We start from the raw sequence: 27,082 nt of genomic DNA, 5'->3' as shown, positions 1-27,082 counted from the left end.
GTGATCAAAGCAGAATGTAAGTAATCAAAGCCCTCGAAGGTGGAATCTTCCTTTGTCCACTTTTCCAGCAACAACACTCTTTATGGAGAACAAATAACTTGGTGACAGCAGCAGTTATGATCACCTTGGCAGCTTACCTCTAAGACCTCCAGTGTGATTCTTTGGTTTCACTTTCTGAGGTCTCCCAACTATCAGTTGTGGTGTGTTATTTGAGATCTAGATGTTTTATTTGTTTTTTGTTTGTTTGTTTTGTTTTTCATTCAAGTAATACAAATTCATTAAAGAAACCATGGAAAATCCAAGAAAAAGCCCAAATCCTCCTGATTCCCATCTTATCACCAACATAACCAATGGTAATATTTTAGTGCATTTCCTGTCAGTCTTTTTCCCCTACCTATCCAAAGGTTCTTCCTACCCCACCCCATTTTGGTTATAATCGGACCATAGAGACAAATTTGTAACCCAATGTTTTTATATGCCAATATACTCGTCATAATCGTCATTTTGAAAAGCTGCATAATATTTCATTTTATGTTAGGAACAAGTTATTCAACTATTCCCACATGATTGGACCTTAAAGTTTTCAATTTTTGACACCAATCATCTATTACAAACATCTAATAACATTTACTCAGGACAGGCTCCTAGAAGTGAAATAGGTAAATGGTATAAAAAAAGTTTAAGGTTATAGAATATTGCCAACACCTTGCTAAAATGGCTGTGTTAATTAATATTATCATTAGCAATGGAAAAATGTTCCCCAGAGTACTGAGTATCGCTTATCATATTTTCAGGCTCTTCATTTGATTGGTAAATACAGCATCATTTTTCTACATGCTACAGATTATTATTATAAGTAGCCTGTGAAAATGTTAAGGGACTGTGAAATAATTAAGGACAATGATATAACAATCACTAAGATTTTTCATATAATATTTTTGCTTAATGATTTTAAAGTTGTTAAGAGACATACATGTTGCTATTTGAAAAACCCAGCATAAGCTATTTGAAACAAAAACAACTTCTCCATGTTCTTTGAAGACATCATATTTTTCAAAACCATTCCATCTATATCATGCTGTTTCCATGCCTGGAGCACCCCTTCTGACCTTGCTATAGCTGGCAAATGTTTAGCTATCACATCAAGACTCAGAAAAAATGTCACCTGTCTGAAAATTGTTCTCACTCTTTTCCTTCATGGTGATCCTAGTGCTTTACTCATACTTCTGTTTTAGGCTGTATTATTTTCTTCTAAAATGTTTTGTGGTGGCAGTATCAGATTGTGTTAAAACAGTCCACAGACGTAGGGTGAAGCCCAACACTTCTTAATTATATGAGTTTGGAAAAGTTACAAACCTCTCTAAGGCTGCTTAGCCTCATCTGTAAAACGGGGATAATAAATCTCATTTCAAAGGGTTAGTATGAGGATTCAATGAGTTAATGTACACAAAAAGGTCAGCACAGTGCCGAGCACACAGTAAATACTCAGTAATGGGCAGCTGTTATGTTTCTGTCTCTTTTCCCAGGTGACTGGGAAAGGGGCTGCTAAAGGGGCTGGGTCATATTATTTTGCTTCTGGGTACCTCTAAAGAGTAAGTACAGTGTCTAGCACACTGTGGAGAGGATTCATAATGTTTGATGCTATGTTAGTTTCTGATACAACATTAAATGAAAAAATTGTCCTTCAGACTAGGAATAGTGATTATTAATATGTAAATATATGTGGACACAGACTTGCCCATATACTGTACTTTTTAAGGTCTTTCCAGACATATTCGCAGGCATTCTCTGATCTACATCATTATCTTGACCGCTGATCACACTTCAAGCAATACTCTCAGCCTCTGCTGGGTCCTTGTCCTCACACTGAGGACACTGATACCCAACCCTTAGAGTTGCTTCAGCACTACAAGAGTTAATGTATTGAACACACATAGTAGATACTCAATAAAAAGTTGAAAAAAGGAGTCAACTTCCTCGACCCTTCTGGCTGGTGCTAGTCTTCCAGCTTCTGTGCTTTTATAACAAACGAAATCATTATAGCACTTTTCACAGTGTTTTGTCTCAGAGACTGTGAGCAATCGAAGATAAAAAATAAAATACCAATGAGTATATTTATTATTTGCCAAACATTGTCAGCACATTACATACATTCTCTTTACCAAGTGAAGGGGGTACTGTTATCCTCATTTTATAGCTTAGGAAACTGAGGTAGGAGATTAATCAATAGGTCCAAGGTTGAATTGCTAGTAGGCTATGGTAAGAGGGACCATCATTAGTATTCCTAGCACACGCCACACTGCTTGTCACGCAGCAGAGCTTAACTGTGTGCTGCTTGGAGACATGAACACATTTAATTTTAAAATTCAGTAAAGTAAAAATAATTGGGGCAATTATCAAAATGATAGCTTCATTCATTCATTCATTCATTCATTTTATTACGGTGACATTGGTTAATGAAATCCAGTTTCAGTGGTACAATTCAACAGTAAAGCATATAAATATATAAATATAAATAAATTTTATATATATGTGTGTGTGTATATATATATATATATATATATATATATATATATATATATATATATACTGCATTGTGTGTTCACTGCCAAGAGTTAGATTTCTGTCACCACATATTTGACCCTTTTTACCCTATCTATCTTCCCCTCCCTCCCTACCCTCTGGTAACCACTAGTCTATCGTCCATGTCCATGAGTCTCTGCTTGTTTGGCCTGTTTGTTTGTTGATTTTAGGTTTATACCCCACATATAAGAGATATCATGTGGTTTTCAACTTTTTCTGTCTGGCTTATTTCGCTTAGCATGATTATCTTAAAGTCCATCCATGTTGTTGCAAATGGCAGTATTTCATCTCTTCTTATGGCTGAGTAATATTTTATTGTATATAAGTACCACAGCTTCTTTAGCCAATCTCCTATCATAGGACACTTCGGTTGCTTCCATGTCTTGGTCATTGTGAATAATAATATTAGGAACATCAGTGTGCAAATATCTTTTCAAATATGTGTTTTCAAGTCTTTGGGGTAGATACCCAGTAGAGGGAAAATTGGATCATATGGTAGGTCAATTCTTAGTTTTTTGAGGAACCTCCATACTGTTTTCCATAGTGGCTGTACCAATTGCAGTCCCACCAGCAGTGTATGAGGGTTCCTTTTTCTCCAGATCCTCTCCAACATTTGTTATTACTTCTGTTGATTACAGCCATTCTAACAGGTGCGAGATGGTATCGCATTGCGGTTTTGATTTGCACATCCTTAATAGCTAGCAATGTTGAGCATCATTTCATATGTCCGTTGGCTAAAAATGACAGCTTAATTTTAAAATTTTTAGTTATACCTCTATTATAAAAATGTAAAATATACCTACAAACTATTACCAACTAGGAATTCTCAAATAACATGTGAAAAAATAATAAAATCAAGTAAATAAGAAGTCTGTGAATTACTGTCCACATTTTGAGGCATTACAAACCAAATATCTGTATACAGAATAACTAAAAAATTCCTCTAGGTTGAGTTCTATGGCCAACTCAAAACAGGAACGCAACTACTTTTATTCTTTCAATCTGAAAAGGTACCCATTATTAACTACATGAGATTGTACTCTATACTTTTTACGCACATATTATATTTTATTATTATTTAAAGATTTTATTTGAAATCTAGTCTCTCCTTCTTTAAAGTGGATTAAGAGTTTCCCATTAGCGGCAACATGGCAAAACAAACCACCTGTAGGTAAAGATAAAAATTTAGTGTCCAGCCCGATTATGCGCTGAAATTGCCATATTAGACTTTAGTGAATGTCAAGTGGCCCAATATTGACATATAAATAACCAGCAGGGGCAGGATGCCAGCTATCAGCTCAGGTCACGCGGGTTATGGAACAGAAGTCAGACGGTAACTAATTCTAGGCACTACTGAACAGAATGGAATTTGAACCAATGACCCAGAGATTAAAGCCTCAGACTCTTGTAGAAAAAAAAAAAAAGGGACAAATTTCTCAGTACTAGAAAACTAAATTCTTAAAACTGGGTTAAAAGGCAATATTTCCTTCATTTTTTCTAAGCTTCCACCTTATTCGTAGAACTGAAGTAAATAAGCTGTTGATTTTTGAGACATTTAAAAATCCATCGGTTTGTCACCAGTCTATTGAAGAGTATCTGGTCTGCTACTTAGAACAGTTTTACAATTAATTTTGTGCTAAGCTCTAAACTTGGGCACCAATTTACTATTCCTCTGTGGAAAAAGAAAAGTTCACCATGTAATAACTCTGAAAATAGCTTTTGCTTTATTATTGTCCAAGGGGACTAATAATTTAAGTTGTCAAAAATAGCAATATCTGCTTGCTGTTAGTGGATGCAGCAGACACATGCATCTCTGGGCAGTGCTGTTACATCAGCTCTCTCTTCTTTACCTAAGTCATTTAAAATGAACAATAAAAGTTTTCTTTAATTAGCTACTGGTGTGCATTAACATGATCATGATTAAACCATAAAAACCAACTGTACATTACTCTGGTCCCCTCTTCCATATGTTTTGAATTATTCTGTTTGAAAATGTACTTTGCGTCCCTTTTAAAAGTTCGACCTTCTGCTTTCAGAGAATTAAATGCATATTACTGTAGTGAAGAAGATAATGTTTCAGACCTCCAGGCATATATTAAACACACTGGCAGCACTTGAGACAAAATGCTTTACTTATTAGATACTTCCTATTCTAAACAGTGTCATCAAAGGCTAAAAACAAAATCCATATAAAAGCTGCACAATGCTTCCACACAGAACCTGTGCCAAAATCCCTGTACTTTCCAACTAATGAGGAAAGGATGTGTACTCTTAACATATGAATGTAAGATTTTCCAAGCATTCACTTTAGGAAACTGGACTATTGATTCCATATGGGTTATATTAAATGAAACTGTATTGGTAAAATAACCTTTAAGATATCTGGCATGATAACCATAATTAAACAATATTCAAAAGACTAAAACAAAAGGGAATTTGGTTCCACAATGGCTAATTAAAATAAAATGAAAAAACACAGCATGCCATCTATCAAGATAAATTGTTATTGTTTAAGAACTATTTAAATGCTGTTAAAATATACTTTTAGATAAAATCTGAAAGAGCTGGAAAAATATTTGTGGCTTAACAATGGATAGTTTGGTGAAGAAAAAAGTATAGGACTCTGAAATTTTATGCGGAGATAACAGCTTTAAAGCCTTGAGCACAACCAGATGGTACTTAAATCAGAGAAATTCTAGTTTCACTATCAGTGGATTTCAATATGAGAAGGTTTTCAATATCTAAGAAAACATGTCAAGTTGATAGTATACTTCTTAGATCATTTCAGCGCATTTTCCCATCCTTTCACATCTATATATGGTATGAATACTAGCTACCCTGGAAAAGGTGCTGAAAGCTATACTCATTGCTAGGAAACTGTAGCTAGTTCTTCCTTTTAATGTATTGGGATAGGTAAGTTTGTTAGCTCACCCTGGAGTCTGAGGAGAGCCATAGTATCTCAGGAGTAGTGGCTAAAAAACACACTAGAATATGTGACAGTACCAAAGAACATGTTAAAATAATTTCAAATGACATTAATTGGATGTTCTTTAGTAGCATTGTGGAGAAAGATAAGCTTGACTGATCGAAACTTATTGTTTGGCCATATCTACCTTTTTATGAGCACACTCAAAAGTCAGCCTCATTAATAAAAATGCTGCAAATAAACATTTAAAATTGAAAGAAAAATATGCAAAACCCAACCTCTTGAGAATTAACAAAGATTAAAACAAATATAATTTTTGTTTTGATGACTGACAAGAAAGGATATTTCAACACCTACCCTAATGTATTAATTCACATTATTTTTAAAAATTTCTTCTTTTACATAAATATATCCATCTATTTTTCTACCTTCTTATAATGATGGTTATATAAGAGATACACTGAAGTAATATTTCTAACATGCAACAGTTATGCTTTAACGCGGATTAAAATATCTTTTACCAATCATGAGATCATTTTAAACATCTTATAAATTATGAAAAAGTCAAGTGTGAAACCACAAGATCAAAGCTACAATCACATCTGTATCTCACTGTGACATTTATTCTAATTTTACTGCCCTCGCTAAAATGTAGTAGTGTTTTCAAAGAAGTAAACATCTTGTCTATCTTACCAAATCAAATACAATAAAAAAATTGGTTATAGTATTTTAATGGTTTCACATACTGAAATTACAAAGGAAAAACTTTACAAACTTGAAAAAAATTATGTGTCTCATTGTTTACACATTTGCAAACATACTCTTCTGGCTGTATCTCTCAGAAGTTTGGCTTTAGGGATGGGGTGGGGTGTTCACACTGGGAGAGGTTGTACTATGTCTTTAACCCAGAGATAGTCTACACTGGTAGCTTCAGATGAATAGAAAATTGTTTTAACAATCAGAAATACTTGATTTCAACTTATTAATTAATTAAATCAAGTAAACAATAAAAGTAAATTTTTAAATTACTGAAAATTCTCAAAATTTCAGTGGTGTTAGCATTATACTTTGAAAATTTTTATCACTTTATACATTTTATACCATTGCAACTCAGTGATATACTAGGTAAAATTTAAGCACATTAAATTAAATTTAAAAATAATAAATAAATTGACTTCGACATGAAATGTATCCTTCAGTGTCATTAATCCAAATTTTTCTTTTAAAAACAAACTTGAACAAGCACTGTATGCACTAGCACTACAGATAGAGTGCTAGTAAACAAGGGCTTTTTATATTTTATTTCTCTGAGCCAAATGTTATACAAGATCTCACATAATATAATTGTTCCCAGTTGGAAGGCAAAAAAATTTTTCACAATACTGCAGTAATTATGCAAAAGAGCAGAACTAATGACACCCACCACTGCTTAACAGATAGAATGGTAAGGAGTACTACAGTTTCAAGTTTTCCCTTTCATGAAGTTTCTTTTCCAGCTCTTTGAAGTAACTGTATGAGGCCACTACTGCCTGCTAAGTATCAGCTCAAATATTCACATTTCAAGACCAGTATTAACTGCAATAAAAGCAGCATGGAGACAGTCTAGGCAAGGCTGTGTTTCGCTGTAGTCCGTGTTTGGTCTATTGTTCTAATTTAAGTCATAAATTATTAAAAAGGAACCAGTTCTAGTGCTAAACTGATTATAATAGCTAGATCATTATCAGTATCGGTTTCAATACGATAAACCAAACAACAAAAAATGTATACACACCAACCTACCCACTCAAGTAAGTTCAAATTCTACTTATTGAAATTTTATCTGCAGTGCTGACCTTTAGATTTTTGTCTGTCCTTTCATACACATGATTTCACAGCATACATTTATTTTCAGGGGCTTCTAAATTCATGGGAAAAAAGTAGTTCCAGGCGAAACTGTGCATATAAGTTCTTAACATAGAAACAGTTCTCATTCTCTCTCCTTCTCTTTTTCTATGTTTCTCACATATGAAATTGGAATAGGTTGGTCATTTTTGTTCAAGGAGGTGAAATCTAATTGACTTATGCTAACTTCTGAGTTTAAGTTTGACTTGCCCTTTGTAATGAATTGTTTTTTAAAAATAAAACTTCACACATTCTGGGAACCTGGATCTTAATCAAAACAGATGCCGCCACATGAGAAACAACAACCTGCTTTGAAAGGGCCATATTAATTCTTAAAAAGTGGCTACCGTGTGTACAAGGTGACCGCTCTTCACACTGATGAGATCCAAGGCTCTCATCTGATGTCTATGTGGAAACCATTGTGTTCGTGGCAGCGTCAAGATTTTCAAGAGGATTAAATCAGCTGCAAGTCCTCATTATATCTGGGTTTACAATTGTGTCTGAGTTGAAGTCTGTTTCTCATAGAATTTTACTCAGAGACGGACTTAGATTGGCTCCTTAGAGCTCGTCTGATTTTACTAGAAACAACTGTATCACATCAGCCACTCTCATAAACTTGCCTAAGATTGAATCAGCCCTGACCCTGAAGAGATGAAAGTTTACCGAGCCTGTACATTCTCTATGAGTCACAAAAAAAGTTTGGATTTAGTTTCTGCAGCAATTCAGAAGTAGAATACACTGATTAACTATTCCAGCGGGCCTTTGCCTTGCAACTATAAGCCTTATTTTCTGATAAGAAAACTACAGTTGAACTTGGAGAAATTTCTATCAATAAAAATACATCCAAATCCTCATTTGATTCTTTTATCTCTTAAATCAAATATATGCTTTTAAAGAAACTATGTAGGATTTATGAAAATGAAGCAAAAGCATTATTTTAGAAGTAATTTCTCCCTGTTACTCAGTACAGTTGAAAAATAATGAAAATGGTTTAAGTATATCTATAATTAACTTTTTCCAATAGCTGGTTTTCATTGTCAAACAGAATCTAGTTATTTAACAAAAAATATTGAGACAATTTTCAGTATTAAATATTCTATTTACTAAATCTAAACAAATCTGATTCAGTTAACTGTAGATTCTCTTCAAAGTAAACCTGAGTCTCAGTATTGTTAGTTTCTAAGATTTTTCTGAAATTCATCAAGAAATTATAGAATAGAGTCATTTACAAACTTTTATTGGCTACTCTTTAACTTCGTGGTGGCAGATCAAATCCCAACTGAAATAAAGCTATGTACTGATTCTTTGTGTGTCATGTTATCGATACCTTAAGGATGTAATGGACTTGAAATGTAAAATGGTCAAGATGTTAGAGAGAAACATTTGTTTATGCCCTATAGCCAAGTCTTCTTTTCCATTAGAAGAACTTTGTTCTTTTCTGCTACTTCGCAAAAATCATCACTATGCTAAAATGAGCATCCACAAAGACTGCTTTGATCATATTAACCTCTCACTTCAACTGTTAGAAATTTTCAGTATTTTCTAAATCGGAGAAATCTTCCTAACAATAGCTCTGGTTGGTTAGCCCTACTACATCAGTAAATTTTCATATGCTGATATGTCCCAAGCAATTCTTGCTATTCTAAGAAAGCAACAATGTATATATTAATGAAAGCAATCCAACCTGTATCTTAAGGATACTCTTGATCACGTGAGATAGCTTCAATAAAAGTTTTTTTTTAATGTAGATTACCTCTTCCCAAATATCAAGCATCATCTCTATGAACATTAAAAAATAGCAGGAAACTCCTGAGAAGACTTTCTCAAGAAGCTATGAATTAGAAAATAAATTTTAACATTAACTGGTATATGCTTACTAGATGATCTTATTAGAATGTCTCTTGTTAATGCAAAATTTTAGAAAATCACATTCACAATACTACCAAATTAAAACCATCAAAGAGTTCCTAACCTTTAAAACTTACCTCTCTCTAAACTAGTTAAAGAATAAAATTTCTATTTTTTAATCATATGATTTTTAAGGTAACATTATTCAGTCATGTATGGTTTATGTGTGGACTTTAGCTATAATGATTTTATTGGGATAAAATATTTCTTGAGCTTCTTGAAGAAAGAGCCAATGTCAAAATTATTAAGCAAAATGTGGGATAAAATTTTATTTCACATCATTCAAATTCTTATTGAACATCTACAGGCATACCTCGGAGATATGGTTTGTTTCCAGACCATCACAATAAAGCAAATATCAAGTAAAGTGAGTTTCACGATTTTTCTGGTTATCTTGTGTATGTAAAAGTTATGTTTAAACTATAGTCTATTAAGTGATCAATAGCATTAGGTATAAAAAAATGTACGTACCTTACTTAAAAATACTTTATTGCTAAGAATTTTATTGCTAAAAAATACTAACCATCACCTGAGACTTTAGCAAGTCATAATCTTTTTGCTTGTGGAGGTTCTTGCTTTGATGTTGATGACTGCTGATTGATCAGGATGGTGACTGCTGAAGGCTGGGTTGGCAATTTTTATTGGTTATCCTTTAACTTCATGATGGCAGATCAAATCCAAACTGAACTAAAGCTACATGGTTCTCTGTGTGTCGTCTTACATTAGCAATACTTGAATGATGCAATGGACTTGAAATGCAAAATGGTCAAGATGTTAGAAAATAACAATTTCTTAAAATAAGACAATAATGAAGTTTGCCACATTGTCTCTTCATTTCACAAACAATTTCTCTTTAGCATGTGATAATGTTTGATAGCATTTTACCCACAGAACTTACTTCAAAATTGAGGTCAGTGCTCTCAAACCTTGCCTCTGCTTTATCAACTAAATTTATATAATATCCAAAAGCCTTTGTTGTCCTTTCAACAATTTTCACAGCATCTTCACCAGGAATAGATTCCATCTCAAGGAACTACTTTCTTTGCTTATTGATAAGAAGCAATGCCTCATCTATGAAACTGATAATGGGATCACAGCAATTCAGTCACATCTTCAGGCTCCACTTAAATTCTAGTTCTCTTGCTATTTCCACATCTGTGGTTACTTCCTCCACTGAAATCCTGAACCTCTCAACGTCACTCATGAGAGTTGGAATTAACTCTTTCCAAACTCCTGTTAATGTTGACATTCTGACCTCTTCCTATGAATCACAATTCTTAATGGCATTTAGAATGTGAATCCTTTCTAGAAAGATTTCAGTTTACTTTGCTCAGATCCATGAGAGGAATCACTATTAAAATGTTTTTCTTCAATAGTAAGACTTGAAAGTCAAAATTATTCCTTCATCCATGGAGATGGTATGAGCAGGCATGAAAACAACAGTAATCTCATTGTGCCTCTCCATCGGACTTGGGTGACCAGGTGCATTGTTAATAAATAGTAATATTTTAAAAGGAATCTTTCTTCCTGAGCAGGAGGTCTCAACGGTGTGCGCAAAATATTCAGTAAACCATGTTGTAAATAGATGTGCTGTCACCCAGGCTTTGCTGTTCCATATATAGAGCCACAAGCAGAGTAGATTAGCATAATTATTAAGGCCCCTAGGAGCTGTGGAATGGTACATGAGCTTCAACTTAATGTCACCAGCTGCACTAGCTGTAACAAGTAAGTCAGCCTGTCTTTGAAGCCAGGCTTCGACTTCTCTCTGTGAGAGTCCTAGACGGCATCTTCTTCCAACAGAAGGCTGTTTCACCTACATTGAAAATCTGTTGTTTAGTGTAGCCACCTTCATTAATTATCTTAGCTAAATCTTCTCGAAAACTTGCTGTAGCTCCTTTAGCATTTGCTGCTTCGCCTTGGACTTTTATGTTATGGAGATGGCTTCTTTCCTTAAACCTCATGAACCAACCTCTGCTAGCTTCAAACTCTGCTTCTGTAGCTTCTTCATCTTTCTCAGCCTTCATAAAATTTAAAAGAGAGCCTTGCTATGGATTCAGCTTTGGCTTAAGGGAATGTTGTGGCTGGCTTGATCTTCTATCCAGACCACTAAAACTTTCTCCATTTCAGCAATAAGGCTATTTCTCTTTCTTATCATTTGTGTGTTCACTGAAGTAGTACTTTTAATTTCCTTCAAGAACTTTAACTTTGCATTCACAACTTGGTTGTTTGGTACAAGAGGCCTAGCTTTCTGCCTGTCTTGGCTTTCAACATGCCCTCCTCACTAAGCTTAATCATTTCTAGCTTTTGATTTAAAGTGAAAAATGTTCAACTCTTCCTTTCACTTGAACACTTATAGGCCATTGTGGAGATATTAATTTGCCTAATTTCATACTGTTTTGTTTTAGGGAAGAAAGAGGCCAAAAGAGAGGAAGAAAGATGGGAGAAAAGCTGGTTGATGGAAAAGTCAGAACACACACATTTATCAAGTTTATCTAAACAATTACAATAGTGACATCAAACATCACTGACCATAACAAATATAATAATGAAAAAGTTTGAAATACTGTGAGAATTACCAAAATGTGACACAGACACACGAAGTGAGCAAATGCTGTTGGAAAAACGGTGCCAAGAGACGTGCTCAATGTAAGGTTGTGACAACCTTCAATTCATAAAAAAATGCAGTATCTGCCAAGTGCAACAAAACATGGTATGCCTGTACTATGTTCTAGGCATTGGTTAGGGGTATAACAGAAATAAAGTCCTTGCCTTCATAGAGTTCACAGTATAGTGGGGGTGTCGGACAATAGAATTATATATATATATATATATATATATATCACTCGAACACACACGCACACAGAGTATTTGATGATGGATGTTAGGTATAATGAGAGCAAGACAAGTTAAAAGCAATTTCAGTTTTTTAGCCTGAGCAACTACAAAAATGGAGAAAGATGATTTCCCAGACTATGTGAGCAGCTTCCCCATCTGTCTACATGTTATGCTAATGCTTTAACATTCTGCTTTCCTAACTTTGCCTGTTTACCCAAGAATCATAAATGATCACAATGATCTTCACATAGGGAGATGATGACAGTCACTACCACACCAAATTTTAAAGGCTTCTCTATTGCAATTATGATGTCTTTCTTCTTAATTCCTCCAATAAGCCAAACCCCTAATCAGCTAAGAATGATTCAAGGGAGGGCTATAATTAGAGATGCTTTTCTGGGGTTGGGCCTAGACCTCATTCTAGACAAACACGTGGAGAACAGAGAAATGGAGCCAAGCCACAGAGTCATGCCACATCCCCGGAAAATTGAACTGATGAGACATAGAATATTTCTTGGGAGAATTTTGGCTTCAAAAGGCTCAAATATTAGATTTTCCCTCTTGGCCCCACCAAGTACTGCTGGTCATTTCTTCATTTCATTAATTACTCTTGCTGTTTCCTTTGTATTTTCTATTTTCACTGGCCATTCCTACTTTACATTAGTTAGTTACAAGAGTTCCATAATTTCCTTTCATTGCTCTTTCCCTTTGCTAACTTATGCCATACAGCACCACCTGATTACTCTTCTCAAAACACTTTCGATAATTACTTACAAACATTTGTCTCACTAGGATGTAAGGTCCATGAATATTTTATTTTTCTACTTTATCACCAATACCTAGAACAGTGCTCAATAAATATTTAAAGAATGAAGAAAGGAACAAATGAATTGAATAATTTAAGGTACTCACTTGGGTCTGTGAGTGGAGGAGTGGATATAATGATCAGTTAAACCTAAAGCCTGCTTTCTAAGTTAGAGACGCTTATTTACTAAAGATGCTTTAGGATAAAGCTTCGTTCAAGATACACCTGAACGAAGACCGGAATTTGGACTTGTTGAAATGACAGTAAGGCCACTGAGGCTGAGAAAAACACAAATGAAAAAGGGACAAAAGACAATAAAAGAGCTTGGGTAAGTGTATGGGAAAGAAAATGTTCCCTTTGGCTCAAACAAAAGTATTAATGGCTGATGAAGCTGGAAAGGAAGGATAAAGCAAGATTCTAGATGGCAGGTTATGAAACCTGAATTCTTAGTTTTATGTCAATCTTCCTCAAAACAAAGCCTCTTGACCACCTGAATCAGAATCATCTAGGGTGCTTATTAAAACAGAGATTCTCAGGCCGCATGCCAAGAATATTTTACCTGAAGGTGAGACCTGGCAATGTGCACTTATAACAAACTCTCGGTAACGTTCATGCATACTAATGTTTGAGATATACTGCTATAGACAATGGAAAACTAGAAGAACTCTATTGTTGAGTTTTAGATGTCCAACATATTGTTTTTCAAGGGGACAGATCTGAGGATGTCTCTCGCTCCACCATGTTTCCCAGAATGTTCTGACTTGATCTAAAGTCTCCTCAGTGAGGAAATGAACCCACTTCAGTAATGATTTATGGAGCCCTAGGAGTTCATGAAGTTGCTGCTGGGCCCCTCAATCTTTATTTCATTCTTTCCAGGTGCTTAATCATAAAGGGTGAACTTTCTGAGCAAATAAATGACAAAGTGGTGCTTGAGAAAAATTAACATGACCAAAATGTGCAGTAGGAGTAGAGCAGAGAGACTGCAGGTAGCACCACCAATCAGAAAGTAAATGGCCAGATGACGATGATGGGAATGTGAAATACAGCAATATACGTAGTGAGCTTCAGGAGCTGAATGAGAAAAATCTTATTTGCTCTCTCCAACTTGGAAACTAGGCATGACAGAGAAATGCCCACTGAGTAATGTACCCAATGCTCTGGGACTTCTTTTCTAAATCACCCCTCACTACCTTATATATGAAGTGAATAAGTATATGGGGATGATGGTGAGGATGGTGATTAAGGTGGCAACAATGACAACCTAACTAGGTGATTCCCTGACTTCCCTAAAGCAATGATACAATGCACTGATAACATTTATTCGATGTTTAGAATGTGTCAGGCACTTTTCTTTGTACACTTAGTATATGTTAGGCACTTTTCTATATCAACTCATTTAGTCCTCAGAAAAACTCTATAAAGTAGGTACTTTTATTATCCCCATTTTAAGATAAACTGAGGCCCAGAGAAGTTAAGTAACTTGCTCAAAATTACGGAACTAGTAAATGATGAACTTGGGCTTTGGACATTGGCAATATACTAGAACTTATTTTAAAATCATAATCTAGAGTCTCCATCTCAGAATTTTCTTTCATAGCCTTTACCACAATTTGAAAATTTTAAAACTTTTTGTTGTTATTGTTAATATCTGTTTCCTTAATAGATAGCAAAATCCATCATTGTAGGGACTAGTTAATTTTGTTCAATGCTACTCTGAGCACATAGTAGATGCTCCATAAATATATGCTTTGAAAATAAATGAATGAGCAGAACAATAAGAAAAAAGGAGCAGGAGAAAGGAGTAAGACTATAGATACTACTATGAATATCTAAGGGCATAGGAAGGCTTTTTATTACTGCAGATTTCAGACAGATGGCTTGCCAGAGAAAGCCTTCTTCAGTATATGAATGTATTTTGAAATGCTGAAAGGAAAAATCCTTTTGCAAGGTGCTGGGTCCGAGTGTCTCTATTTTAGCAAATCATGATATTCAAGAACAGGAAGTACAGCTAGGAGATAGAGAACTGCACCAGAGAACCGAAGACCTGGCTGAGTTCCACAGTTTCCACTAAGTCACATTTATGTTCAGTCATGTGGGAAAAACTGTCTTTGTTCACAGCTTTCCTTTTGTCGACATGAAGTTAAAATAGAGTAGTCTAGGCCAAATTAAAACTCTCATTTCAATGTATCAGAATCATGGCTTAATAGAGCTTGAATTGGTTCTAGAGCTCATTGTTTCCAAAGATTTCTCAAACTAATTTTTAACCACTGTACCCTTTTCTTAAAGAAAATCTTATGAGGCGATGCGGTTAGTGGGATGAATAACATGTATAACAGATAAAAGCAAAATTGCTGCAGGATAGTTGTGTCATGTGTACACATGTGATTTGAGGGCCACAAAGATCAAATCTGCCATAGGTCAACCACCTCTTGATATACTTTTTAAATATACGCTTTGAGGTAGGAATTCGCATATCATATAATTAATCTACTTAAAGTATGCCAATCAATGTTTTTAATATATTTATAGAGTTGTTCAACCATCATCGCAATCAATTTTAGAACATTTTTATCAATCTAAAAAGAAACCCCATACCCATTAGCAGTCACTTTCCTTTCTCTCCACCGGCCCCTCACAACCACTAATCTATTTTCTGTCTCTAGATTTATCTATTCTAGACATTTCATATGAATGGAGTCATACAATATGTTGTCTTTGTGACTGGCTTTTTTCACTTTGCACAGTGCTTGCAAGGTTCGTCCATGTTGTAGCATGCATCAGTACTGCATTCCTTTTTATGGCTGGGTAACATTCCATTGTATAAATACACTTACATTTTATTCATTCATTAGTTGATGGATTCTTGGGTTGCTTCTATTTTTTAAGTTATTTTTGAATAATTCTGCTAAAATGTTCAGGTATAAATGTCTGTGTGGACATGTATTTTCCTTTCTCTTGGTTATACATCTATAAGTAAAATAGTTAGTGTATATAACTCTGTTTAATCTTTTGAGGAATTGTCAGATTGTTTTCCAAAACAGCATTGATATGTTACATTCTCACCAAATGTAGGAAGGTTCTAATTTCTCCACAGCTTCACCAACACTTGTCTTTAAGATCATGGCCATCCTAAGTAGGTGTAAAGTGGTATCTCATGGTGGTGCTGATTTGCATTTCCCTGATGGCTATAATACTGACAGTTTTCTCACGTACTTCTCAGCCATTTGTATATCTTCTTTGGAGAAACATCTATTGGGACCCTTCGCCCATTTTTGACCTGGGTTATCTGTCTTTTTATTATTGACATGTAAGTGGTTTTTATACATTCTAGATATAAATCCCTTACCAGATATGAGAGTTGATAATATTCACCCATTCTAAGGGTATTTTTTTTTTATTTCCTTAGTTTTGATGAAGTCCTATTAATTAGGTTGCTTAAGCTTGTTGTGTCATATCTAAGAAATCATTGCCTAATCTACAGTCACAAAAGTTTATTCTCATGTTTTCGTCTAAGAGTTCCATAGTTTTAGCTTACATTCAGGTGTTGACCCATTTGGTGTTAATTTCTGCGTATGGTGTGTGACAGTATTTTCTTCTAATCCTTTTTATTTCTATAAGGTTGGTATTAATGTCCTCTTTTATTTCAGACTTTAATAACTTGTATCTTCTTTTTCTTGATCAGTCTAAGGGTTTGCCAATTTTACTGATCTTTATTCTCAAAACTTTTCTGTTCAGATGATAAATTATAGGGTCGTTCTACCAACAGCCCTCGTCTGAAAATGAATTTCCTGTAGGTTCTATCCAGCTTCCTCCCAGCCCCTTCTGATTGAGTGTTCCTTGCAGTTTTGGCCTCCGGTATAAAGTGAATTAAAATGTGAAATAAGGGCAATGTAAATATCAGATCAAATAGACACACTTGCCGTCAGATTGGTGGGAATGCTTGCTAACTAAGAAAAAATTAGAAAAGTTAATCTTCATTTCTCTCTCTCTCTCTCACTCTGCTTTTTTTATTCTTTTATAAACAAGTATAAATTGTGATTGAGGTTGTAGAGAAATATTCCCAAGAACTGTTGTGGATAAAGTAGCCTGTGTTCATGGGTTACTGACTTTCCCATGGGGCAGTGCCCTGTATTCTACTGTTAAATGAAGAGGGCATGCCCGAATTCAACGCAATCCTTTCAAAGGGGAAGGAATATTCCTTCCCTTAAAAGAAAGTTTCCAGGTCTAAGGGCTAAACACAAGGATCACACTATTTCCTTTTGCTACCCACCTTCCATACCCTAATCAGTGTATTCAAATCTATCAGATGCCAATGACTAATTTCCCATTCCACCTGTCTATTCCCCACTCTGCCCAGACCCATTCTCTCCAAGGAGAAGGAGGTAATTCTGTGATTCTATCTACTCTGCACCTCTGCTCCTAACACAGCTGAAAACATACAAGCAAAAAAACAAATTACTGAAATGTATTTCATTCACAAGAGGAGTCAGGGAATTGTACATTCAGTATTTCTAGAAGTACCCTACACTAATTAAGAAGACTTAAACACATTTTAATGTCCTTCGTTTAAATCTTAAAAGCTTTTGTTTAAACTTTTTTAATTTAGAAATCTGATCTGTTGTGTTGGCCTGATTATTGTATGTTACTCACAAAACTCCATTTTATTTTAACCAAATATGCTTATTTCTTTCCCTGCTCTATTAGTCTTTAAAATTTATTTAAAAGAGATTATTTTAAGAACTAAAGTTTTCAGATCCTTTACAAAACTTGTTTGTTAACAAGAAGTTGCCTGATATCAAAGTTAAATCACAATGAAAAATATGAAAATATTTTGTTCAAGGTTTTCACTGGAACAAAAACACTCATTAAAATTCAGAGGAAAATATTACTGCTGTTTTTGGCAATGAAACACAATAATGAAACAGCTTCCTTAACAACGTAAAGACAGTGAGACAGTGACTAAAAGCAATGGCAGATATTTTATTTTGATATTAATGCAGTTCACGGAATACCAGTTGACTTTATTCTTAGGAACACATTTTAAAATGGCAGTGATGGATTTTCAGTCCCAGTTACACCTACCAGGAAAATGATGCAACCATTATTCACCTCTTCCAACTATAGTTTTTACTGGCATCTTCTATGAGTTACACTTTGGCACTCTTCTAAACATCATCAGGCCACAAGCTCGGTCTAAATCAAATATTTTTATAAACTAAACAATCCAGTGTTAAAAACTACCCAAGTTACAAAGACCTAATGCTGTTTCCGTTCCAAGGACTATGCTATTTTATAGGGGAAAAAGAGCTTACTACACTAAAAGGGAAATGGTGCTTTAACCCAAAAGAACTGGGCTAGCCAAAGCATTAGAAAAGATACTATTGGGATCAAACCTGCACTGGCCACCAAATGACAGACACAACCTACTAGTTACCTTTTAAAATCTCTATATCTCATGAGCCCACATAATAGACTGGCTAGGTAAGTCAGTTCATTTAGTATTAGGTCAGTTAAGTTAGATTCATACAGAAAAAAATTCTGTTTCATAGACATAGCCTATACCTCTTATTTCGGCTAATACTCTTGCAAATGTGAGCCACAATTCACATTATTATTGCAAAAGAATAATTCCAAGTCCAAGTGCATGTCCTACTAATGGTAGCTAAGTATCCTTATTTCTGCATGTGCTGAGTATCTGATTTTGAAAAACCTGAGGGATTGCATACAAACAATCCTGACAAGCTAACCTAACAAACCAGTCAACCCTTCATTTTTATATGTTAAATACAGAGATACGAAAGCTGACGCTTTGTAGTTGCTGCAAGTTTCAACTTGAAATTAGTTACATAGTGACTGACACATAATAAGTATACTGAAAAATATTTGTTGAATGAATGAATGGTTTCCTTGTAGATCTAGGAGAGCCATATTATGTTAAGTGCTACATAAGTAATATTTAGGAAGCCACAAGAAATTTCATTATACATTTTCCTTTCCCTTTAAAAACAAAGGCCATTAGTCTTTACTTGAGTGTTATAACTGGACTAACTGTTCAGCCCACTGATATCTCTCGCTTCTGTCACCTCTACCGGTAGTTTTATCACATAGGACTTCATATTAGTCAATTGCTGTTGCAACCAGCAGAGTATTGCCTCCTCAATAACTGTAAATTCTTTGCTTAGAGTCATTCATTAAATATATTCATTTAACAAATTGGTACAGAATTCCTACGTGGTATAAGAAAAACAGGAGCAGGGTAAAGGAAACCAGGAGTTCTGAGGAAGGATTGCAGTTTTAAATAAGGGGGTCAGTCATGGTAGCCTTCATTAAGATGGAGATATCTAAGTGAGGACTTGGGTTGCTGCTGGGAAAGAGCTTCTGCATAGGCCTGGTGGCAGGAGTCATGGCAGGAATAATCAAGGAACAGCAAAGGGGCCAGTGTGGCTGGGATGGAGTAAATGATGAAAGGAATGTAAGAGCCAAATCTTATAGCCTGGAAGCATCATTATAAAAACTTTAGCTTTTCTCAGAGAAATAGGAGCCAGTGAAGAAAGCTTTCGAGGGGACAAAAGAATCAGCTAGGTTTTAAAAGATCACTCTGGCTCTGTTGTGTTGAGAATATAAGGCAGGGCAAACGGGGTACAAAAAAGAGATGAGTCAGGAGGCTACCTGCTTAGCAATGTCAGTGAGAGGTGATGGTGGCTTGGACCAGCACAAAGCAGTGAAGGTAGTGAGAAGGAGTCGAATTCTAGATATATTTTGAAGATAGAGTCAACAGAGTTTCCTGATGATTAGATGCAATGCGTAACAGAAAAAGAGGAGGTGAGCATGACTTCATAAATTTTGGCTTTAGTAACTATAAAAAATGGGAGTTGCCAATGACTGATATGACAAAAGCCTATGGGTGGGGTAGGTTTGGAGAAAGAAAAAGATCAGTGGTTCCATTTTGAATATATTAACCTCATTCAGTGAAATGCCATATCCTCACATTATAATCTCAGCTCATTCTCATCATATATTTATTTATAGACTACAAATAATATTAGCATTTACTTTTTAGGCATTCTGTTCTAGGTAGAATTGTATTGGAGACCTTATATAAAATGGCTTTTATTCATTACAGCCAACATTTCTTTCACTGCAGTAGCTGAAAATTCTCGTCTACCAATTAAGAATTAAGAAAAGTTCCTGCTCACCTTTCATTTACCAAAAATAAATGGCCCTAGGTTCAAGAACAATTTGGGCAGGATGACATGAGATTAGAATCAGAAGATCTGGAGGTCAAACCTTGGTTCTTCACTTACCTGTGATGGGACTTTAACATCTTTCTATCTCACTGATGACAACATAAAATAGAGAAAACACCTACTTTATTGGGATGATGTGAGATTAAATTAAATGATGTGAGTGAAAAAGTTTCATGGATTGTAAAGGGTTATATCAATGTTAGAAGTTATTATTGTCTACAGTTTGCCAAAAAATTTACACATGACAATTCTATTGTTTTTGCTCAGTCATTTCTTCATTCGTGCATTCTACCATCTTACAAAAAAAAAAAAAAAGAAGTTTTTTGAATACTCTTTTAAACTGGTGAAAGACTTTTGAGAAACTTTCTGGGGGTTTCTTCACTCTTTTAATCCCATGCCCTTCTATTAACTGCCTAGACAATGGTTACAAAAATGATTTATCTTACATAGGTCTGATTCCTTTGTAATGAATTCTACAACAAAACATTCATTAAAATGAAAGAACAAAAAAGCCCCAGTAAAGATATAGGAGGCAGCATGGTAAAGCAGAAACAGCAAAGAAAAGTTGGCCATGTTGTATGTTAAAAGAAGAGTCAACTGGACTGATTCCAAAGTGCTCGAGTTGGAACAGAGCAGACTTTTGTGATACAGCCTGTGGGAGATGAGGTGATGATATGCAGCAGGGGAGGGAAAAGACTGCAGTGGGGATTCATATCAAGGTCTTGGTCCCGTCTGTCATCAATTAATTTTGTAAGGGCTCTGGCCTGCCCTTGATGGCCCTCCATTCTTATTTCTGGAGAAGAGAGAGTATGCAGGTAACCTTTCTAAACTGTGTCGCCATGTGCAGAGAGGGTTTGTTTATCTATCTATCTATCTATCTATCTATCTATCTATCTATCTATCTATCTATCTAATCTGTTGATACTACACGAAAAACAATGCAAGGAAAATTGCCTAAATATCACTCAGAGGAAGAAGATCTTTTGATCTTTCCCTCTTTTCCTTCCCAGCTGGCTGGCACAGGGGGCCAATGAAACCAAGTGCAGTTCTCCAAGGAGCGACGTTATTTTTATAGTTAATATTTATTACCTTGGAAAGCAAAGTGCAACTTACCAAGAAGGGAGGGGAGGGGAAAAGAGCCTCAAAAAATAACACAATGCAACAGCGCAGAGATCACTGATCAGCTGCCGGGGCCAAGTATGAAGTTGGTAACCAACAAAGTGGAAGAACAGACAGAATGGACAACGCATATTTTCTGCTTAACAGTGTCGCCTGAGCTGGGACTGGCACTATTTATTCACTTTGCCATCTTAAAAGAATAAAGCGTAACAGAAACGAGGGGAGAAAAGTCGTTTATAAATCTTTCAATGTGATGGACGTCTAAGTACAGGCTCACACTGTCCTCTAGTTTTTTATAGGAGTTACACCCAACTCTGTCCAAAGTAGGTTATATGTTTAAAAAATCTAAGGCAATATTATGTGTAATACTATCAACCTTCATTTTTAGTCTTAAAATATATCAAATATATGAGAAATTATTTTTAAGATACAGCACAGATACAATTCTTTTACTTGTATAAATTTTTATTTACAATAAGAATGGAAAGATAAACGTTCAACAAATTATATTTCAACACATTCTGTCAGTTACACTTGCAGACCACTGGAACATCAGAGGTGACCCAAGCTATAATTCAAGCATCGCCCTCCACATCACATCCTTAGAAGATTCCTCCTCTCCAGCAAGCTAGCGTACTTCCTGTACTCCACAGACCTACATGGACAATGCCACTCCCACCAACAACTCTTTATTTAGGCCCTATGCATGTGAGAAAATTCATTCTTCCTCAAGAATCCTTCCATAAGAATCCTAATCAAAAGTGAGTTTTCCTTCCCCAATTCCTCTGTCAAAACTCTTTATACTACTCATGTATTACCTATCATTTTGTCATATAAACTTTTTACTATATGGGTCATATCGTCAGCTAGACTATAAGTTTCTGAAAGACAGTGCATCTTTCTGCATTCGTCAGTGTCCAACACAAGGCTTTTTGCTTACTCAGCAAATATTTTTTAAGCTCTCTAGGTGAACCATCACATATCATCTTCGAGGCTGACTCCACTGATGTGCCTCTCCATTCCTTCCTTTACACTGTCAGAACACTCCCAGTGGTTATCATCAAATTTAGAAAATACCCATCTACACATATATGTATATTGTATATAATTACATACTATATATAAACATCAAATAAAAAACACAGACAATAAAATACTGAAAAGAAACTGGACCCTTGGAATGAATCAGAATAATCACAAATAATCCCCGAATTCTAGAACTGAAGGGGTCTAATTTCTCTTACCACAGCTCCCTTGCCCTAATGCTCCCATTTTATATGGAGGAACTAAAGCCCACACTGGGAAAGTGACTTGACCAAGATTTTATCATTAGTGGCAAACCAAATTTTACAGCAATTTTTCTGATGCCTAGTTTCATAATATCACAGTGTGCAAGTTCCAGTTTAGATTTATGGAAAAATCCAAAGGAAATTTAGAAAATTACAAACTGCCAAAACATATTTAAATATACAATTTTCCTTATCAAAAATAAACTTTTACTGATGAATTGTACACCTTAAACTTACTGGATTTTGTTAACCAATGTCATAATACAAACAAAAGAACAAATAAAAATAAACTTAAAAAAAACCCTTGTACATTAACCTATGACACCAAATTCCAGCAGTGATAACTACTATAATATTCAAGGGTACCTACTAAAAGAATCAAGCCTAAGGTTTTATTTGTTTTAATCACATAATTTCTTCCAGGCCTCACAATAAGAATGAAAATTAAAGAATAATGTCCCAGATTTACAGATGAGGAAATAGGCTCAGAGAAATCAAACAGTTTGCCTACCTTTCTAAGCCATTAAGTGGTTGTGCCAGGATTGGAAACCAGTTTTTCTGACCATCTTAATGCTTTTTGCATTATGCTACATCATTTGGAAGATGACTAATAATATAATTACTAATATAATAAAATGACTTGCACTGAAACAAAGGCAAGTTTCAATAGACCTGATATTGATTTTGATAAGCTAAAATTGCCTTTTTTTTATCCTAGATTATCACTTTATTATGAGATGAAATAAATTTATACTTAATCCAAATAATGAAAGTACAAAGTTCTGTTTTAAATAATAAAGTAAAGCAGAGCTATTTTAAATAATCTGGATCAAGTCCAAATGCATATAGAAACTCAGGTTAAAATCACCCTAGCCCATGAGATTTCCTTCTCGTACTGGAATACTTTTAAAAGAATGATAATTTAGGATAAAAGATTTTTCATGGAGCTATTTTTCTCTAGTGAAGTTACATTAGCTTACACAGACTACAAGTAATCTCTAATTGTAAATCTATGTACTCCCTTGAATTTGCCTTTTAGTTTATTCTTGTTTAATTGAGGAGAAGTGAAAATTAAGTAAGCACTAAGAGGGTCCTATATACATAAAGCCAAAGCCAAAATTGTCCTTTTTTCTCCTAGGACAAAAAAATGGTTTGTTCAGAGTATATTTCTGATAGGATGCCAACATGTTAAAATAAATATCTACCTAGCTTTACACTTACATAACCTATCATTCAGGTCCTGATCTGCTTTGACATCTATGATACTTTCTTACCAAACAGTATGAAGGCATGAAAACATTTTCACTTTTAACTTACTAACCAATTCATGCAACAAAAGATATTAAGCACCTAGTACATAAAAGGAATTATGCATCTGTTGCTTGGTACACAGAGTGAAGATGCTGATCTTGCCAGCATTTCTGACTTGTTGGATGTACAAGTTTTTTGGGTGAATGGATAGGGAAATAAGAATGTAAGTAAGTAAACAAACAAATAATATTGCTTTAATTGCCTTGAAAAACTTCCAGTTGGTTAAGAGGAAATGACTGATTTAGAGAACATGAATTTATCCCTGATTATGGCCTGGCACTATGCAATACAGCAGCAATGGTGAGATAAATTGGTAATGAAAAAATTTATCTTTCCCAAAGCATTTAAAGTACGGTCTGTACCTTCTAGAAATTCCTGAAAGGCATTAACACATAGTGCTATACATTTTGGGACACTCGAAGATGAATCAGACTTTGAGCCTGTCTTCATAACAGCTGTAAGGTAGTAAATGATAATCTTCATTAAAAATAACTATAGATAGGTATGAAGAGTAAATAAGTGTAAGAAGTAAACACTAAAAAAAGTACAAGTGTGGTTCAGGTAGAAACTGGAGGTATCTGGGAATATATGTGATATTTAAGCTTGGCTTTAAAGGCTAGATAAGATGGCAACAGCCACAGATTTAGAAGGAGAGGTAGAAAAATTCAAAGAAGTAGCAGGATAAAGGAATGATAATAGGAAACTAGGGAGGCAGAACAAGTTGACCCCCCATATTTGGGTGAGGCCATTTGTGTTTGAGAATGTTAGTAACACTCATGGAAGGACTTGGAACATCCCCAGCCCCAACACTCTAAATACAGGTTGTGGATCCTCAGTAATTCTGACAACTTAAAACATTTCTAAGCAACTCTATCCCCATCCGAAATGAGAACTATACAGGTAGGAAAGAGAAAGCAGGAGAGATAAGTTGGAGCCTTTGGTATTGGGCTGAGTTCTTATTTAATTCAGGTGGCAAAGGGAAAGTTTTTAAACAAAGGAGTGATATGACCCTCAAAAAACCTTTAGGATAATTATTCATGGCTGCTGTGTATAATGGACTAGATTAAAATGAGATAGAAGACAGAGTCAGTTAGGAGGATATTTAGTACTGCTGCATAGTAGTAAGAGTCATGTGGCTGGAAATAAGGCACTCAATCAGAGAGACACTTTATTTCATTATTATCACTTCTATAGACATTTTCCTTTACTGAGCACTTGTATGTACCAAGAATTGTACCCTGTACTTTCTCACTTAATAATAAGCCCCTAAAAACCGCCAACATTTTTGTGACCCTCAAAAAGTAATGAAAAGCTAAGAACTGCCACTCATTTCCATTTTACAGATGAGAAAATTTAAAGTTTAAAGAAGTTAAGAAACACGCCCGAGCTCGTGATTAGTAAGTGGTAAAGCCAGGATCAGCAATCTGGCTGGAGCCCAACGGCAGCGGCAGTAGCGCTTCAGATACACAGTCTGGGCTGGGACCCTGGGACAGTAACTTAAAAAAACTCTGTGCCTTAGTTTCTCCTTGTGAAAAATGGGAATAAGAATAGTACCTATACTTTACAGAGTTATAGAGAGAATTGAGATAATGCTCATATAGTACTTACCGTATTTAGCTAATATTAAGTATACAATAAATGATTGTCAACATTAACATCATCTTTATAATTTTGAGTCCTCAAATACAGACTCCTAAAATTCTTACACATCACATGTTATCCTTTCTCCATTTTTTATGTAAAAAATTAATCAAATTCATTCTATGAGAACATTTCTGGAAAGAAAGAAAAATGTAAGTTTATAAGAAGACTAGAAGACTTTCCAGTCCATTTTACTAGTGTTAAAATAAAATTGAATTTAGAAGACTGCTTAGGGGGTGTAAAAGCTGTTTTAGGGTAGTGAAATTACTCCTATGGCAAATAAATACATGTCGGTGATTACCAAACCCAAAGCTTTGGTTTATTTATTTATTTTGGTCTATTTATTCTTGAGAATATCAGTATCTTTCTAACGTAGCTATTTGAGAATTAGATGAGATGATGCATGTAATAACACAGTATAGTACCTGATTAGCAGTAAATGAATACTGTCTATTCCTATCACTGTCATCATCATTATTAATAATGTGATTCTTGAGAATTTTGATATACAATATGCAATTTAAAACTTTTCCCAAATAGTATCATTTCTGCCAAAACTATATCACAAATAAAGCACTGATAAAAACCAACCAGATTTCAACCACCTAACTAAATATCTATACATAATTTGATATTTATTATATTTATATAGAAAGTTAATTTGTAACTAAATAATATACTAACTCATTCAACTTATTGTAAAAGTCATGTTTTTTTGCAACAATAACAGGTTTTATAACTAAAGGTATATTTCATTCTTAAAATATTTCTTTAATATGTTTAAATAAATTCATTTTTCCGTAGAACACTACTTAGGATAATTTAGCTTGAGAATGTTAGAATCAGTATAATTCATATTCAATTTCTAAACTAAGAGTATTTTTTCAGTTTTATGAAGATATAACTGACATATAACATAAGTTTAAGGTATACAATGTGATGATTTGGTATATAAGTACATACCATGAATAACCACAATAAGGTTAGTTACCACATCCATTGGCTTACATAGTTATCAATTTTTGTGTGTGGTGAGAACATTTAAAGTCTACTCTTGGTAACTTTCAAGGATACAATACAATGCTAACTACAGTCACTATGCTGCACATTAGATCAACTAACTTATTCATGTTACAACCACAAGTTTGTACTCCTTCACTACCATCACCCATTTCTCTTGACCCTTCTCTAAGAGTATTTATATAATCACTTTTGAAGCCTGAAAGATGATTATTTGAAGATTATTTACTGAGATAAACAAATTAAGCCTACACTTTGGACTTTTACTAAGGTATCATGGTATTTCATATAGATTTTATAGTAAAGTAATCTTAAAAGTTAAGCGCTTAAATTAAGGATCAGAAAGCCTGGGTTTTAACTTAAAATGGACAGTAACCTTAGACAAATAAAAATTGATTTCCGATGTTCCCTCATTTTAAAATAAAGATGGAGATTATTTAATTTCTGAATTTCTTTAGATTATGGAAGTATTTGTAAGTAGTACAGATAGGAGAAATAAGATACAAAAATAGTATAT

General features: G+C 34.6%; 1 protein-coding gene across 10 annotated transcripts in view; it reads right to left on the bottom strand.

Annotated features, from left to right (window-relative positions):
- The window catches only part of VPS13B (vacuolar protein sorting 13 homolog B), a 670,010-nt gene that overhangs the window by 213,394 nt on the left and 429,534 nt on the right, over window positions 1-27,082 (bottom strand). Inside the window, exon 34 of one of the 10 annotated variants that reach the window (XM_036233318.1) lies at window positions 9,822-10,047. The exons of the other annotated variants lie outside the window; for them this stretch is intronic. Coding sequence (XP_036089211.1) covers window positions 10,021-10,047 — 27 coding nt within the window. The 3' untranslated portion in view covers window positions 9,822-10,020. Of the gene's footprint in view, window positions 1-9,821; window positions 10,048-27,082 lie in introns of those variants that run through there. 10 annotated transcript variants of the gene reach the window in all.

The sequence above is a fragment of the Rousettus aegyptiacus genome, unplaced genomic scaffold (genome assembly GCF_014176215.1).
Source record: "Rousettus aegyptiacus isolate mRouAeg1 unplaced genomic scaffold, mRouAeg1.p scaffold_m13_p_15, whole genome shotgun sequence".
In the NCBI taxonomy this organism is placed as follows: Eukaryota; Metazoa; Chordata; class Mammalia; order Chiroptera; family Pteropodidae; genus Rousettus; species Rousettus aegyptiacus.
This window is presented reverse-complemented; position numbering and strand designations above follow the sequence as displayed.